General features: G+C 41.4%; 1 protein-coding gene across 1 annotated transcript in view; it reads right to left on the reverse strand.

The window, feature by feature from the left end:
• Positions 1 to 16,776, reverse strand: part of fhod3b (formin homology 2 domain containing 3b) — a 256,541-nt gene that overhangs the window by 209,405 nt on the left and 30,360 nt on the right. The window contains exon 3 of the mRNA XM_031811805.1: positions 4,883 to 4,947. Coding sequence (XP_031667665.1) covers positions 4,883 to 4,947 — 65 coding nt within the window. The remainder of the gene's footprint in view (positions 1 to 4,882; positions 4,948 to 16,776) is intronic.

Here is a 16,776-nt window from a genome sequence, read left to right on the forward strand (position 1 = left end):
CTCACAACAGAGTAGCTTGATGTCTGTACTGTAGACAAGGTGGTCACTGATCAACAGCTAGTCGAGTCACAAAGACCACTTTGGGAGCAAAACATTTAAGCGGCCTCCTTCTTGCAAGCACAGAGAAATTTAAGTTTTAGATTTAATTTCGTACAGTTCTACACATTTTGCCATGGGGTGTTGAAAAATGTTGCAGTATTAAAGCAAGTTTGTTGCAATTCTATTCATTTTGCCAAAAGGTGGAAAGAAATGTTTTTAATGCTGTTTTTAATATGACATGTGAGTGAGACTGACCAACAAAATCAATGAGGGACCCCCGGCCAGTGATTACCATGATTACCATGCTTAGATATCTGGTCGCTAGACTGACTTACCAATCTAAAAACTGTTAGCTGAAATGGACTAATTGAGTGACTGTCAGTGACTGACTTAACAAGAGAGAAACTGCTGATGCACAACCACATTTCCAAATGTCACCTTGTGTATTCTACTATCCTAACTCTCAACAGTAAGCTGAGACCCTCCTGAGTTCCCGGTCTTCAAAAGGCTGCCAGTTGGCCATCCCTGCTCTATATGGTTTCTATCTGTACACTCATTAAACCACCTTCCATATGATGGAATCTATGACACAGAAGTCCCCTGGAGCAAAGTCAGTTAACTAACAGTAAAAGCCAACATATACGATACTGTTTTAAATTACAAAATGAAAGTGCCAGGAAATAATAGGAAGATAGGAGCGCTTCACATTAAATAAATCCACATTGTACTCAGCATGCACAAACAGGGCCCAGGTTAGGTTCACCTGGCAGGCTGGGCTAGACTAGAGCGGTCTGTACTCAGCATGCACAAACAGGGCCTAGGTTAGGTTCACCTGGCAGACTGGGCTAGACTAGAGCGGTCTGTACTCAGCATGCACAAACAGGGCCTAGGTTAGGTTCACCTGGCAGGCTGGGCTAGACTAGAGTGGTCTGTACTCAGCATGCACAAACAGGGCCTAGGTTAGGTACACCTGGCAGGCTGGGCTAGACTAGAGCGGTCTGTACTCAGCATGCACAAACAGGGCCTAGGTTAGGTTCACCTGGCAGGCTGGGCTAGACTAGAGCGGTCTGTACTCAGCATGCACAAACAGGGCCTAGGTTAGGTTCACCTGGCAGGCTGGGCTAGACTAGAGCGGTCTGTACTCAGCATGCACAAACAGGGCCTAGGTTAGGTTCACCTGGCAGGCTAGGCTAGACGAGAGCGGTCTGTACTCAGCATGCACAAACAGGGCCTAGGTTAGGTTCACCTGGCAGGCTGGGCTAGACTAGAGCGATCTGTACTCAGCATGCACAAACAGGAACTAGGCAGATTAGGTTCACCTGGCAGGCTGGGCTAGACTAGAGTGGTCTTGCCTCATGTCTCATGTCTTGCCAATAGTTAAAAGACAGTATTTTTAGGGCTCGAAAAAAAACTCCCAGTAAAAATAAATAAAAGCAAGTGGAGTTTCCTAATGTTTCCATGATACATATCATGCAAGCAGCAGGTATAATGGATTAGCAGAGAAAACATAGTTTCTGAAAATCATAGCCTGGATTTCACACGGCATTTCAAAGTTAGAACGCCTCCGTCCTTGTCTTGGTCCACTTAAATAACACTCTTGAAAAAGGCCAAATTAAAATCCAACAGCTCGTGGCTTAATGGCTTTTCCAGGTTAACCCTGCTGAGTTATTTTAGCCCTGGCAGCCTGGAGAGGAGAGGAGGAGGAGGCCCTGTGTGACTGCAGGAGAGAGCCACGTGCACTCTTCTCCATGGTCTCTGTCACTGGCTCCATCTCAAATGGCACTCTATTCACTACACAGTTCACTACATCTGGTACCCTGGTCAAAAGTAATGCACTATATAGAGAAGAAGGTGGCAGTTGGGACGCAACCAGAGTCAACGTGCAGCAGCCTGCAGCACTGCCTTGCTGCCAACCTGCACAGAACAGAGCACCTTGGTATATGGGCACGCAAGGATCCCCAGAGCACAGACAAGCTCTGACTCATCATTAAGTGAAGCAGGCTGGACGTGTTTGTATTATAATACTTATTAAAAACAATTATGCACTTAAATGTATTACACACAACCTATGAATGCACTGTTTCACTTTGCTACTGCTGTTGAATGTGATGTAGAGGGCAGGTTTGAGTCAGGTTTAGACTGGGACATAACTGGGCTAGTCTCTCACTAAGTATAATTTAAACCAGTATTTTAGAGCAGTTAACTCTCTCTCTCTCTCTCTCTCTCTCGCACGCACGCACGCACGCACGCACGCACGCACGCACGCACGCACGCACGCACGCACGCACGCACGCACGCACGCACGCACGCACGCACGCACGCACGCACGCACGCACGCACGCACACACACACACACACACACACACACACACACACACACACACACACACACACACACACACACACACACACACACACACACACACACACACACACACACACTCACACTCACACTCACACACCATCACACACCATCACACACCATCACACACCATCACACACCATCACACACCATCACACGCACACACGCACACACGCACGCACGCACGCACGCACACACACACACACACACACACAGGCTGGTGTGTCTGAGAGACAGGACAGGACATCAAGATATATCAGGAGGTGTTCCCAACTAAACACAGTATTAACATCCACATGGAAACAGTGAGCTCAACACAGAAATATACAAAGAAGTGGAAAGACCGTGACCCAAACAATAGCTTTGACTGATTTACTAAGTGTGTGTGTGTGTGTGTGTGTGTGTGTCTGTGTGGGTGCACAGGCCTATAATCACTCTACTCATTTCCTCTCATTATGAGGCCTGTTTTATTGACGTAGGAATCAAGCGTGGAGTGCGTTACAACAAGGCCATAAAACATGATGGAGGGAGAGGGAAACGTCTCTAAAACAACCAACATAACAACCTCTACACTTTCCTCACTCTCCCAGAGGGTTTCATCTTTTCAGATTCATCAGCCGATGCAGTGGAACACAGTGGAGAAGTGCCAGACGATATAATGATGATATAGAGTAGTTGACTGCACAGTGACTTTGGCTCTTTAGAAATACCATTGTACACTACATATGCAAAAGTATGTGGACACCCCTTCAAATGAGTGGATTTGGTTATTTCAGCAACACCCGTTGCTGACAGGTGTATAAAATGGAGCCCACAGCCATGCGATCTGTAAATTCCCGTTTAGGCAATGTATTATTATGTTTTATAATTATGTATTATTATAATAATAAATTATTATTAATATTATGTATTATTATTATATATTATTATTATCATTATTATTATAATAAATTATTATTAATATTATGTGTTATTATTATATATTATTATTATCATTATTATTATAATAAATTATTATTAATATTATGTATTATTATTATTATATATTCTTATTTTTATTATTATTATAATAAATTATTATTAATATTATGTATTATTATTATATATAATAATAATTATTATTATATATTATTATTGATATTATATATTATTATTATATATTATTATTATTATGTATTATTATTAGTATGTATTAGTATGTATTATAATATATTATTATTAATATTATGTATTATTATTATATATATTATTATGTATTATTATTAGTATGTATTATTATGTATTATAATAAATTATTATTAATATTATGTTTTATTATTATATATTATTATTATTATTATTATATATTATTATTGACATTATATATTATTATTATATATTATTAGTATGTATTAGTATGTATTATAATAAATTATTATTAATATTATGTATTATTATTATATATATATATATTATTGATATTATATATTATGATGATATATTACTATTATTATGTATTATATTTTATTTATTTATTATTATGTATTATTACTTTTATTATTATTATGTGTTAATATTACTATGTATTATTACATATGTTATTATTATGTATTATTATTATATACTAGTATTATTATTAGGTATTAATATTATATATTAGTATTATTTATTATTATTTGTAATATTATTAGTATGTATTATTATGTATTATTATTATCTATTACTATTATTATGCATTATAATTTTTGTTATTATTACTATGTATTATTACTTGTATTATTATTATTATGTGTTATTATTACTATGTATTATTACTTGTATTATTATTATTATGTGTTACTATTACTATGTATTATTAATTGTATTATTACTTGTATTATTATTATGTATTATTTGTTTATTATTATTAGTATTATTATTATGTATTACTATTATTATGTATTCTAATTTTTATTACTATTATAATTATGTATTATTATAATTATTATGCATTATTGTTATGTATTATTGTTATGTATTACTATAATTATGTATTATAATTTGTATTATTATTATTATGTATTATAATTTGTATTATTATTACTATGTATTATTATTTGTATTATTATGTTATGTGTTATTCTTATGTTATGTATTATGATTTTGTATTAGCATTATGTATTATTATTAATATGTTTTATTATTATGTATTATCACTATTATGATGTATTATCATAATTATGTATTATTATTATGAACAATCATTATTATTGTTATTATGCATTATTATTTTTATTATTATGATTATTATGTCATGTACTATTTACTGTACCTAGCAGCTGGGAGTGATAGTTTTCAATCATCCAATAAGAAGTCAAACAGAGACTATATATTCTAATGAGATGTGCAGGTGATGCAGCAGAGGTTGACATTAGCAACATTGTCTGACTCCAGATACCTCCGCATTTTACAGTCGCAACTTAAATACCCACAGTGCTTCAAAATGAAAAGTGTTTCACTCACCGATACAAGCGTGAACTCTGACAGATAACTGTGTCCGGAGGATGATGCTGTGCTTCTTGCCTCTTCTGATGAGAAAGACAGGCAGGCAGAGAGAGAGAGAATGAATTTTAATAGCATTGTTCCACAACACAGTGACCCTATGTAAATGAGTTACATTTGATGTTAAAAATAAATTTGTCTGAATTGACATTTTAAAAAGCATACAGAATAAAAGCTCATTTTGGTTGGAAAACTGTTTCCTGCAATTTAACCTTAAGGACCTCATATTCTTGGACCCCAGGTTTCTAAACTGAAGACATATAATACTGGAATGGGGGGTTATGAATGAGGTCTCCAGTTGTGACAGCCAGGCGTGTACATAGCCTACACTGTATCAATAAACTCTCCACATGGTCTGATGCAGAGAGGTATGGACATAGACATAAACATCAACACTCTGGGTAAACTACTTTCACAGGGCTAGATCTAATCACTGTGGAGGAGACAAGCTTTCACAGGCCTAGATCTAATCACTGTGGAAGAGACAAGCTTTCACAGGGCTAGATCTAATCACTGTGGAAGAGACACGCTTTCACAGGGCTAGATCTAATCACTGTGGATGAGACAAGCTTTCACAGGGCTAGATCTAATCACTGTGGAGGAGACAAGTTTTCACAGGCCTAGATCTAATCACTGTGGAGGAGGCAAGCTTTCACAGGGCTAGATCTAATCACTGTGGAGGAGGCAAGCTTTCACAGGGCTAGATCTAATCACTGTGGAGGAGACAAGCTTTCACAGGGCTAGATCTAATCACTGTGGAGGAGACAAGCTTTCACAGGCCTAGATCTAATCACTGTGGAAGAGACAAGCTTTCACAGGCCTAGATCTAATCACTGTGGAAGAGACAAGCTTTCACAGGGCTAGATCTAATCACTGTGGAGGAGACAAGCTTTCACAGGGCTAGATCTAATCACTGTGGAGGAGACAAGTTTTCACAGGCCTAGATCTAATCACTGTGGAGGAGGCAAGCTTTCACAGGCCTAGATCTAATCACTGTGGAGGAGACAAGCTTTCACAGGGCTAGATCTAATCACTGTGGAGGAGACAAGCTTTCACAGGGCTAGATCTAATCACTGTGGAGGAGGCAAGCTTTCACAGGGCTAGATCTAATCACTGTGGAGGAGACAAGCTTTCACAGGGCTAGATCGAATCACTGTGGAGGAGACAAGCTTTCACAGGGCAATATCTAATCGCTGTGGAGGAGGCAAGCTTTCACAGGCCTAGATCTAATCACTGTGGAAGAGACAAGCTTTCACAGGGCTAGATCTAATCACTGTGGAGGAGGCAAGCTTTCACAGGCCTAGATCTAATCACTGTGGAAGAGACAAGCTTTTACAGGGCTAGATCTAATCACTGTGGAGGAGACAAGCTTTCACAGGCCTAGATCTAATCACTGTGGAGGAGACAAGCTTTCACAGGCCTAGATCTAATCACTGTGGAGGAGACAAGCTTTCACAGGGCTAGATCTAATCACTGTGGAGGAGACAAGCTTTCACAGGGCTAGATCTAATCACTGTGGAGGAGGCAAGCTTTCACAGGTAACCGTAGTGGTAAAATGATACTCAATACTATGCTACCCTGAATACACTTGAGTTACCATGAACAGAACTTATGTATAAATATTTAGCAGCAAGGGATACTAAATCATCTAGTTTCACACTTGTCTTTATCCAAATCCACTCCTCCCCCAAAGCAATACCATGACAACAATGTCTGTTGAGGGACAACAGAGGAGACAATAGAGGAGAGAACTAAAGGGGGTGTCACCAATGTCTCCCAGGTCTCCAGAGGTCACCAAGAGGGTGTTCAAATACACAGAGATCGACTCCGCCTCCCATCTCCATGGAGACAAGGTCATACCCCCTGTCAATAACAACACAGCGTCCCCAGTGACAATCTTAAACAAGGACAACAAAAACATCTGTGACAGAATTGTGACAAACAGTGCTATGGGGGTTTGTAGATGAGAGACATCCTGAGGATGACAGCCCTCACATTCTGGAAGAAAACAAATGTTTAAATCAACCAGAAGGAGAAGCGTGCAGACAACCCCCACACAGACATAACACCAGACACCACCGTAGCAGGCCCAACAGATAAGTCCAAGCGGTACACACAAACACACACAAACACGCAAACACATACACACACAAGCACAGCAGGTAGGCTTGCACAAACGCCCTGTCCGATTCAGCTCTGTAACAAACACCCTTTTGTGTGGCCCTCACAATGGAAGTATGATGCTCCATTCAGTCTGCAGTGGCCCAGTGCCAACAGTAGAGGGTCACCATTAGAGACATTAGAGACAATCCACCAGCACTGGATCACACTGAGAGCAGACTGAAGTAGGCCCTGGGGCCCGGGTGCACGCTCAACCCTGTGGACCCTGCAGTGCACAATCAACTGCACTAACATTATAGAGAGAGAGAGAGAGAGAGACATAGACATAGAGAGAGAGAGACAGAGGGAGAGAGAGAGAGAAAGACAGAGGAAGAGAGAAAGTGAGAGAGAGAGAGAGAGAGAGAGAGAGAGGCTGTCACCAACCAAGGAGGGCCTATAGCAGCACCTAGATCTTCTACACAGATTCTACCAGACCTTGTCGCTGACAGTAAATCTCAGTAAGATCAAAATAATGTTCTAAAAAAGGTCCAGTCGCCAGGACCACAGGACCTAAACATCAGCGCCACAGGTAACTTCCACAAAGCTGTGAACGATCTGAGAGACAAGGCAAGAATGACATTCTATGCCATTCAAAGGATCATAAAATTCGACATTAGGATCTGGCTAAAAATACTTGATTCAGTTATAAAACCCATTGCCCTTTATGGCTGTGAGGTCTGGGGCCGCTCACAAACCAATAATTCACAAAATGGGACAAACACCAAATTGAGACTCTGCATGCAGAATTCTGTAAAAATATCCCCCCCGTGTACAACGTAAAACACCAAATAATGCATGCAGAGCAGAATTAGGCCGATACCCGCTAATTATCAAAATCCAGAAAAGAGTCATTAATTCTATAACCACCTAAAAGGAAGCGATTCCCAAACCTTTCATAACAAAGCCATCACCTACTGAGAGATGAACCTGGAGAAGAGTCCCCTAAGCATGCTGGTCCTGGGGCTCTGTTCACAAACTCAAACAGACCCCACAGGACAGCAGCACAATTAGACCCAAATCAAATCCTGAGAAAGCAAAAAGATAATTACTTGACACATTGGGAAGAATTCACAAAAAAACTAAGCAAACTAGAATGCTATTTGACCCTCAACAGAGAGCACACAGTGGCAGAATACCTGACCACTGTGACTGACCCAAACTTAAGAAAAGCTTTGACTATGTACAGACTCAGTGAGCATAGCCTTGCTATTGAGAAAGGGCGCCGAACGCAGACCTGGCTCTCAAGAGAAGACAGGCTATGTGCACACTGCCCACAAACTGAGCTGCACTTCCTAACCTCCTGCCCAATGTATGACCATATTAGAGACACATATTTCCCTCAGATGACACAGACACACAAAGAATTCGAAAACAAACCCGATTGTGATAATCTCCTGGGTGAAATATCACAGTGTGCCATCATCCCATATATACTGGGTGAAATACCACAGTGTGCCATCACAGCAGCAAGATTTGTGACCTGTTGCCACAAGGAAAGGGCAACCACTGAAGATCAAACACCATTGTAAATACAACCCATATTTATGTTTATATATTTTCCCTTTTGTACTCTAACCATTTGCACATCGTTACAACACTGTATATACATAATATAACATTATTTTATTTTTGGGGATTTATTAATCACCTTTACTTAACCAGGTAGGCCAGTTGAGAACAAGTTCTCATTTACAACTGCGACCTGGCCAAGATAAAGCAAAGCAGTGCGACAAAAACAACAACACGGAGTTACACATAAACAAACGTATAGTCAATAACACAATAGAAAAAAGAAAAGAAAAAGAAGAATAATCATTTTTGTACAGTGTGTGCAAATGTAGAAGAGTAGGGAGGTAAAGGCAATAAATAGGCCATAGAGGCGAAATAATTACAATTTAGCATTAACACTGGAGTGATAGATCTGCAGATGATGATATGTAAGTAGAGATACCAGGGTGAAAAAGAGCAAGAAGATCAATAATAATATGGGGATGAGGTAGTTGGGTGTGCTATTTACAGATTTGCTGTGTACAGGTACAGTGATTGGTAAGCTGCTCTGACAGCGGATGCTTAAAGTTAGAAAGGGAGATAAGTCTCCAGCTTCAGTGATTTTTGCAATTCGTTCCAGTCATTGGCAGCAGAGAACTGTAAGGAAAGGCGGCCAAAGTAAGTACTGGCTTTGGGGATGACCAGTGAAATATACCTGCTGAAGTGCGTGCTACGGGTGGGTGTTGCTATGGTGACCAGTGAGATAAGATAAGGTGGGGCTTTACCTAGCAGAGACTTGTAGATGAAAATGTAGCGAGGGCCAGCCAACGAGAGCATACAGGTCGCAGTGGTGGGTAGTATATGGGGCTGTCATGACAAAACGGATGGCACTGTGATAGACTGCATCCAGTTTGCTTAGTAGAGTGTTGGAGGCTATTTTGTAAATGACATTGCTGAAGTCAAGGGTCGGTAGGATAGTCAGTTTTACGAGGGTATGTTTGGCAGCATGAGTGAAGGAGGCTTTGTTGCGAAATAGGAAGCCAATTCTAGATTTAATTTTTGGATTGGAGATTCTTAATGTGAGTCTGGAAGGAGAGTTCACAGTCTAACCAGACACCTAGGTATTTATAGTTGTCCACATATTCTAAGTCAGAACCGTCCAGATTAGTGATGCTAGTCGGGCAGGAGGGTGTGGGCAGCAGGCGGTTGAAGAGCATGCATCAAGTTTTACTAGCATTTAAAAGCAGTTGGAGGCCACAGAAGGAGGGTTGTATGGAATTGAAGCTCGTTTGGAGGTTTGTTAACAGTGTCCAAAGAAGGGCCAGACAGAATGGTGTCGCCTGCGTAGAGGTGGATCAGAGAATCACCAGCAGCAAGAGCGACATCACTGATATATACAGAGAAAATAGTCGGCCCGAAAGTTGAACCCTGTGGCACTCCCATAGAGACTGCCAGAGGTCCAGACAACAGGCCCTCCGATTTGACACACTGAATTCTATCTGAGAAGCAGTTGGTGAACCAGGCGAGGCAATCATTTGAGAAACCAAGGCTAAGAATGCAGTGATTGACAGAGTCGAAAGCCTTGGCCAGGTCAATGAAGACAGCTGCACAGTACTGTCTTTTATAGATGGCGGTTATGATATAATTTAGGAACTTGAGCGTGGCTGAGGTGCACCCATGACCAGCTCAGAAACCAGATTGCAGATTGGAGAAGGCACGGTGGGATTCGAAATGGTAGGTGATATGTTTGTTAACTTGGGTTTCAAAGATTTTAGAAAGGAAGGGCAGGATGGACATAGGTCTATAACAGTTTGGATCTAGAGTGTCTCCCCCTTTGAAGAGGGGGATGACCGCGGCAGCTTTCCAATCTTTGGGGATCTCAACAGGGGTTTCAACAATAGGGGTTTCGACAATTACGGTGGATCATTTTTAGAAAAAGAGGGTCCAGATTGTCTAGTCCAGCTGAATTATAGGGATCCAGATTTGCAGCTCTTTCAGAACATCAGCTGACTGGATTTGGGTGGAGGAGAAGCGGGGGGTGCTTGGGCAAGTTGCTTCAGTGGGTGCAGAGCTGTTGGCCGGGGCGTTTTGGAATTAGTGCTACAGGATGCAAATTTCTGTTTGAAAAATAAAGTCTTAGCTTTCCTAACTGACTGTGTATATTGGTCCCTAACTTCCCTGAAAAGTTGAATATCGCGGGGGCTATTCAATGCTAATGCAGTACGCCACAGGATGTTTTTGTGCTGGTCAAGGACAGTCGAGTTTGGGGAGAACCAAGGGCTATACCTGTTCTTAGTTCTGCATTTTTTGAGATGGTGAGGAAAGTTTTTTCAAAGAGCAACCAGGCATCCTCTACTGACGGGATGAGGTCAATATCCTTCCAGGATGCCTGGGCCAGGTCGATTAGAAAGACCTGCTTGCTGAAGTGTTTTAGGGAGCATTTGACAGTGATGAGGGGTGGCCGTTTGACCACAGACCCATTACAGAGGCAGGAAATGAGGCAGTGATCACCGAGATCCTGATTGAAGACAGCAGAGGTGTATTTAGAGGGCAAGTTGGTTTGGATGATATTATGGTTACGGATTTAGGGTTGTACCTGGTAGGTTCATTGATAATTTGTGTTAGATTGAGGGCATATAGCTTAGATTGTAGAGCGGCCGGGGTGTTAATTATATCCCAGTTTAGGTCACCTAACAGTATGAACTCTGAAGACAGATGGGGGGCAATCAATTCACATATGGTGTCCAGGGCACAGCTGGGGGCTGAAGGGGGTCTATAACAAGCGGTAACGGTGAGAGACTTGTTTCTGGATTATTAAAAGTAGAAGCTTGAATTGTTTGGGCACAGACCTGGATAGTATGACAGAACTCTGCAGTAGATTGCAACTCCGCCCCCTTTGGCAATTCTATCTTGTCGGAAAATGTTGCAGTTGGGGAAGGAAATTTCTGGATTTTTGGTGTCCTTCCTAAGCCAGGATTCAGACATGGCTAGGACATCTGGGTTGGCAGAGTGTGCTAAAGTAGTGAATAAAGCAAACTTATGGGGGAGGCTTTTAATGTTAATATGCATGAAACCAAGGCTTTTACGGTTACAGAAGTTAACAAATGAGAGCGCCTGGGGAATGGGAATGGTGCTGCGGGCTGCAGGGCCTGGGTTAACTTCTTCATCACCAGAGGAACAGAGGAGGAGTAGGATAAGGGTACGGCTAAAGGCTATAAGAACTGGTCGTCTAGTGCGTTCAGAACAGAGAGTAAAAGGAGCAGATTTCTGGTCATGGAAGAATAGATGTACAGACAAGGGTATGGTAGGATGTGAGTACAGTGGAGGTTAAACCTAGGCATTGCGTGACGATGAGAGAGGTTTTGTCTCTAGAGGCAACAGTTGAGCCAGGTGAGGTCACCGCATATGTGGGGAGTTGAACAAAAGGGCTATCTAAGGCATATTGGGCAGGGCTGGGGGCTCGACAGTGAAATAAGACAATTATCATTAACCAAAACAGCAATAGACAAGGCATATTGACATTAGGGAGAGGCATGTGTAGTAGAGGTCGACCGATTATGATTTTTCAAAGCCGATACCGATACCGATAATTGGAGGACCAAAAAAGCCGATACCGATTAATCGGGACGATTTAAATAATAATAATAATGTATTTGTAATAATGACAATTACAACAATACTGAATTAACACTTATTTTAACTTAATATAATACATCAATAAAATCAATTTAGCCTCAAGTAGATAATGAAACATGTTCAATTTGGTTTAAATAATGCAAAAACAAAGTGTTGGAGAAGAACGTAAAAGTGCAATATGTGCTATGTAAGAAAGGTCATAGGGTCCAATGAGTAGCAATTGTTGAATCAGAGAGTCAATTCAGTAGTAGCTACTCTAGGCGAGCTGGAGACACAGTGATTCAGAAGGCTAGAGGGCACTGGGCTGGCAGATGGTCCTCCGGCAACGGCGCAACGGAAAGAGCCTGTTGAAACCACCTGGATCGGCGGTGCTCCATGTCAGCAGTAAAGGGTCCAGGCTAATTGACAAAAGAGGTATTGTAGCCCAAGAATTGGCTGGTGGACTTCTTTGGCTAGCTAGGAGATGGGCCTAGCTCAAGGATAGCTCAAGGCTAACTGGTGCTTGCTTTGGGACAGAGACGTTAGCCAGGAGTAGCCACTCGGATTGCAGCTAGCTAGCTGCGATGATCCGGTGTAAGGGTTCAGAGACTGCTACGCCATCTTGGAACTTCTGTGAGTGTAATGTTTACTGTTCATTTTTATTGTTTATTTCACATTGGTATATTATCTACTTCACTTGCTTTGGCAATGTTAACATATGTTTCCCATGCCAATAAAGCCACTTGAATTGAATTGAGAGACAAAGAGAGAGCGAGAGCGAGAGAGAGAGAGAGAGAGAGAGAGAGAGAGAGAGACATACAAGCCACCAACATCCTCCAATCCTCCCCCCATGGCTGTTTTCAGTACAAGACTTTGACAAGCAGACAACAGCAGATCACACTCACACACATATGGCAGAGGCTGTGTGAGCTCACTGTTTATCAGGTATAATACCCACCAACAGACAGAGGCTGCGTGAGCTCACTGTTTATCAGGTATAATACCCACCAACAGACAGAGGCTGTGTGAGCTCAGTGTTTATCAGATAAAATACCCACCAACAGACAGAGGCTGTGTGAGCTCACTGTTTATCAGATATAACACCCACCAACAGACAGAGGCTGTGTGAGCTCACTGTTTATCAGATATAATACCCACCAACAGACAGAGGCTGTGTGAGCTCAGTGTTTATCAGATATAATACCCACCAACAGACAGAGGCTGCGTGAGCTCACTGTTTATCAGGTATAATACCCACCAACAGACAGAGGCTGTGTGAGCTCAGTGTTTATCAGATAAAATCCCCACCAACAGACAGAGGCTGTGTGAGCTCACTGTTTATCAGATATAATCCCCACCAACAGACAGAGGCTGTGTGAGCTCACTGTTTATCAGATATAATACCCACCAACAGACAGAGGCTGTGTGAGCTCACTGTTTATCAGATATAATACCCACCAACAGACAGAGGCTGCGTGAGCTCACTGTTTATCAGGTATAATACCCACCAACAGACAGAGGCTGCGTGAGCTCACTGTTTATCAGGTATAATACCCACCAACAGACAGAGGCTGTGTGAGCTCACTGTTTATCAGGTATAATACCCACCAACAGACAGAGGCTGCGTGAGCTCACTGTTTATCAGGTATAATACCCACCAACAGACAGAGGCTGTGTGAGCTCACTGTTTATCAGATATAATACCCACCAACAGACAGAGGCTGCGTGAGCTCACTGTTTATCAGGTATAATACCCACCAACAGACAGAGGCTGCGTGAGCTCACTGTTTATCAGGTATAATACACACCAACAGACAGAGGCTGTGTGAGCTCACTGTTTATCAGATATAATTCCCACCAACAGACAGAGGCTGTGTGAGCTCACTGTTTATCAGATATAATTCCCACCAACAGACAGAGGCTGTGTGAGCTCACTGTTTATCAGATATAATTCCCACCAACAGACAGAGGCTGTGTGAGCTCACTGTTTATCAGATATAATTCCCACCAACAGACAGAGGCTGTGTGAGCTCACTGTTTATCAGATATAATTCCCACCAACAGACAGAGGCTGTGTGAGCTCACTGTTTATCAGATATAATACCCACCAACAGACAGAGGCTGCGTGAGCTCACTGTTTATCAGATATAATACCCACCAACAGACAGAGGCTGTGTGAGCTCACTGTTTATCAGATATAATTCCCACCAACAGACAGAGGCTGTGTGAGCTCACTGTTTATCAGATATAATACCCACCAACAGACAGAGGCTGTGTGAGCTCACTGTTTATCAGGTATAATACCCACCAACTGACAGAGGCTGCGTGAGCTCACTGTTTATCAGATATAATACCCACCAACAGACAGAGGCTGCGTGAGCTCACTGTTTATCAGATATAATTCCCACCAACAGACAGAGGCGACACAGAAGCAACCCATAAGCAACATCTGTCACCGTTGGATTGGGCCCGTGCTGCCTGTGGAATGAGACGGGAGCAGAGAAGAATTGAATCCTCTGATGTTGGAGGCTGAATTCAGCGCCAGGCAGTAGAAACCAGAGACCTTTTGTCATGAACTTCAGCTTTCTCTCTCGTCCTGCAAACTGCAACTATATCCTCATTATTACTAACCGTGACCTGCATCATCCCCCGCTGCCACAGCCGACACAGGCCAACGTGCTCATTATCAGATTAAACAGAGGTGCACACAATATGTGAGAGACATTTAGGCACTCGTTAGCTGTTACCAGTCATAATATGAAACGGGATAATAACATGTAAGTGCAACATGGTTGATATGATGATGCATGTGACCTACTACAGCAGAAATCATTCTTAGTTCTGAGAGTTAGAATGTCAACACTGAGATGGACTGAACCAGCAAATTCATATGGTGAATATGATTTGTTCAGATCAAACCAAATGTATTTTTATAAAGCAGATGTCACAAAGTTCTTTACAGATAAGAAGCAAAGAAGAAGAAAAAGCACAGTCGCCATGAAAACCTCCTTAGAATGAAGAAACCTATGAAGAAACCTATGAAGAAACCTATGAAGAAACCTATGAAGAAACCTATGAAGAAACCTATGAAGAAACTTATGAAGAAACCTATGAAGAAACCTATGAAGAAACCTATGAAGAAACCTATGAAGAAACCTATGAAGAAACCTATGAAGAAACCTATGAAGAAACCTATGAAGAAACCTATGAAGAAACCTGTGAAGAAACCTATGAAGAAACCTATGAAGAAACCTATGAAGAAACCTATGAAGAAACCTATGAAGAAACCAATGAAGAAACCAATGAAGAAACCTATGAAGAAACCTATGAAGAAACCTATGAAGAAACCTATGAAGAAACCTGTGAAGAAACCTATGAAGAAACCTATGAAGAAACCTATGAAGAAACCTATGAAGAAACCAAGAAGAAACCTGTGAAGAAACCTATGAAGAAACCTATGAAGAAACCTATGAAGAAATCTATGAAGAAACCTATGAAGAAACCTATGAAGAAACCTATGAAGAAACCTGTGAAGAAACATAGGGACGATCATGATTCATATTCAAGATACGCTTTGACTATAAAATAATAAACGTTTGATGAGCAACCATCTCACCACCCTACACTTCTCTGGAGAACTTTCTCAAGAACCTGTGTTTTGTCCAAGAACACCATTAAATAGAAAAAAACTGATCCTAACAACACCATTAAACAGAACAAAACTGATCCTAACAACACCATTAAACAGAAAAAAACTGATCCTGCAACACCATTAAAAATTTAAAAAAATGATCCTAACACCATAAAAACATTTTTTTAAATGATCCTAACACCATAAAAACATATTTTTAAATGATCCTAACACCATAAAAACATATTTTTAAATGATCCTAACACCATAAAAACATTTTTTTAAATGATCCTAACACCATAAAAACATATTTTTAAATGATCCTAACAAAACCATTAAACAGAGAAAACAGCAGCTACTCCTCTCTCCTTTCTACCACTACGACCAGCAGCTACTCCTCTCTCCTTTCTACCACTACAACTAGCAGCTACTCCTCTCTCCTTTCTACCACTACAACTAGCAGCTACTCCTCTCTTCTTTCTACCACTACGATCAGCAACTACTCCTCTCTTATTTCTACCACTACGACCAGCAGCTACTCCTCTCCCATTTCTACCACTCAACCAGCAGCTACTCCTCTCTCCTTTCTACTACTGCGGCGAGCAGCTACTCCTCTCTCCTTTCTACCACTACAACGAGCAGCTACTCCTCTCTAATTTCACCACTACGACCAGCAGCTACTCCTCTCTCCTTTCTACCACTACGACCAGCAGCTACTCCTCTCTCCTTTCTACCACTACGACCAGAAGCTACTCCTCTCCCCTTTCTAACACTACGACCAGCAGCTACTCCTCTCTCCTTTCTACCACTACGACCAGCAGCTACTCCTCTCTCCTTTCTAACACTATGACAAGCAGCTACTCCTCTCTCCTTCCTACCACTTCGACCAGCAGCTACTCCTCTCTCCTTTCTACCACTACGACCAGAAGCTACTCCTCTCCCCTTTCTAACACTACGACCA

Source organism: Oncorhynchus kisutch, unplaced genomic scaffold (assembly GCF_002021735.2).
Source record: "Oncorhynchus kisutch isolate 150728-3 unplaced genomic scaffold, Okis_V2 Okis02a-Okis13b_hom, whole genome shotgun sequence".
Classification (NCBI taxonomy): Eukaryota; Metazoa; Chordata; class Actinopteri; order Salmoniformes; family Salmonidae; genus Oncorhynchus; species Oncorhynchus kisutch.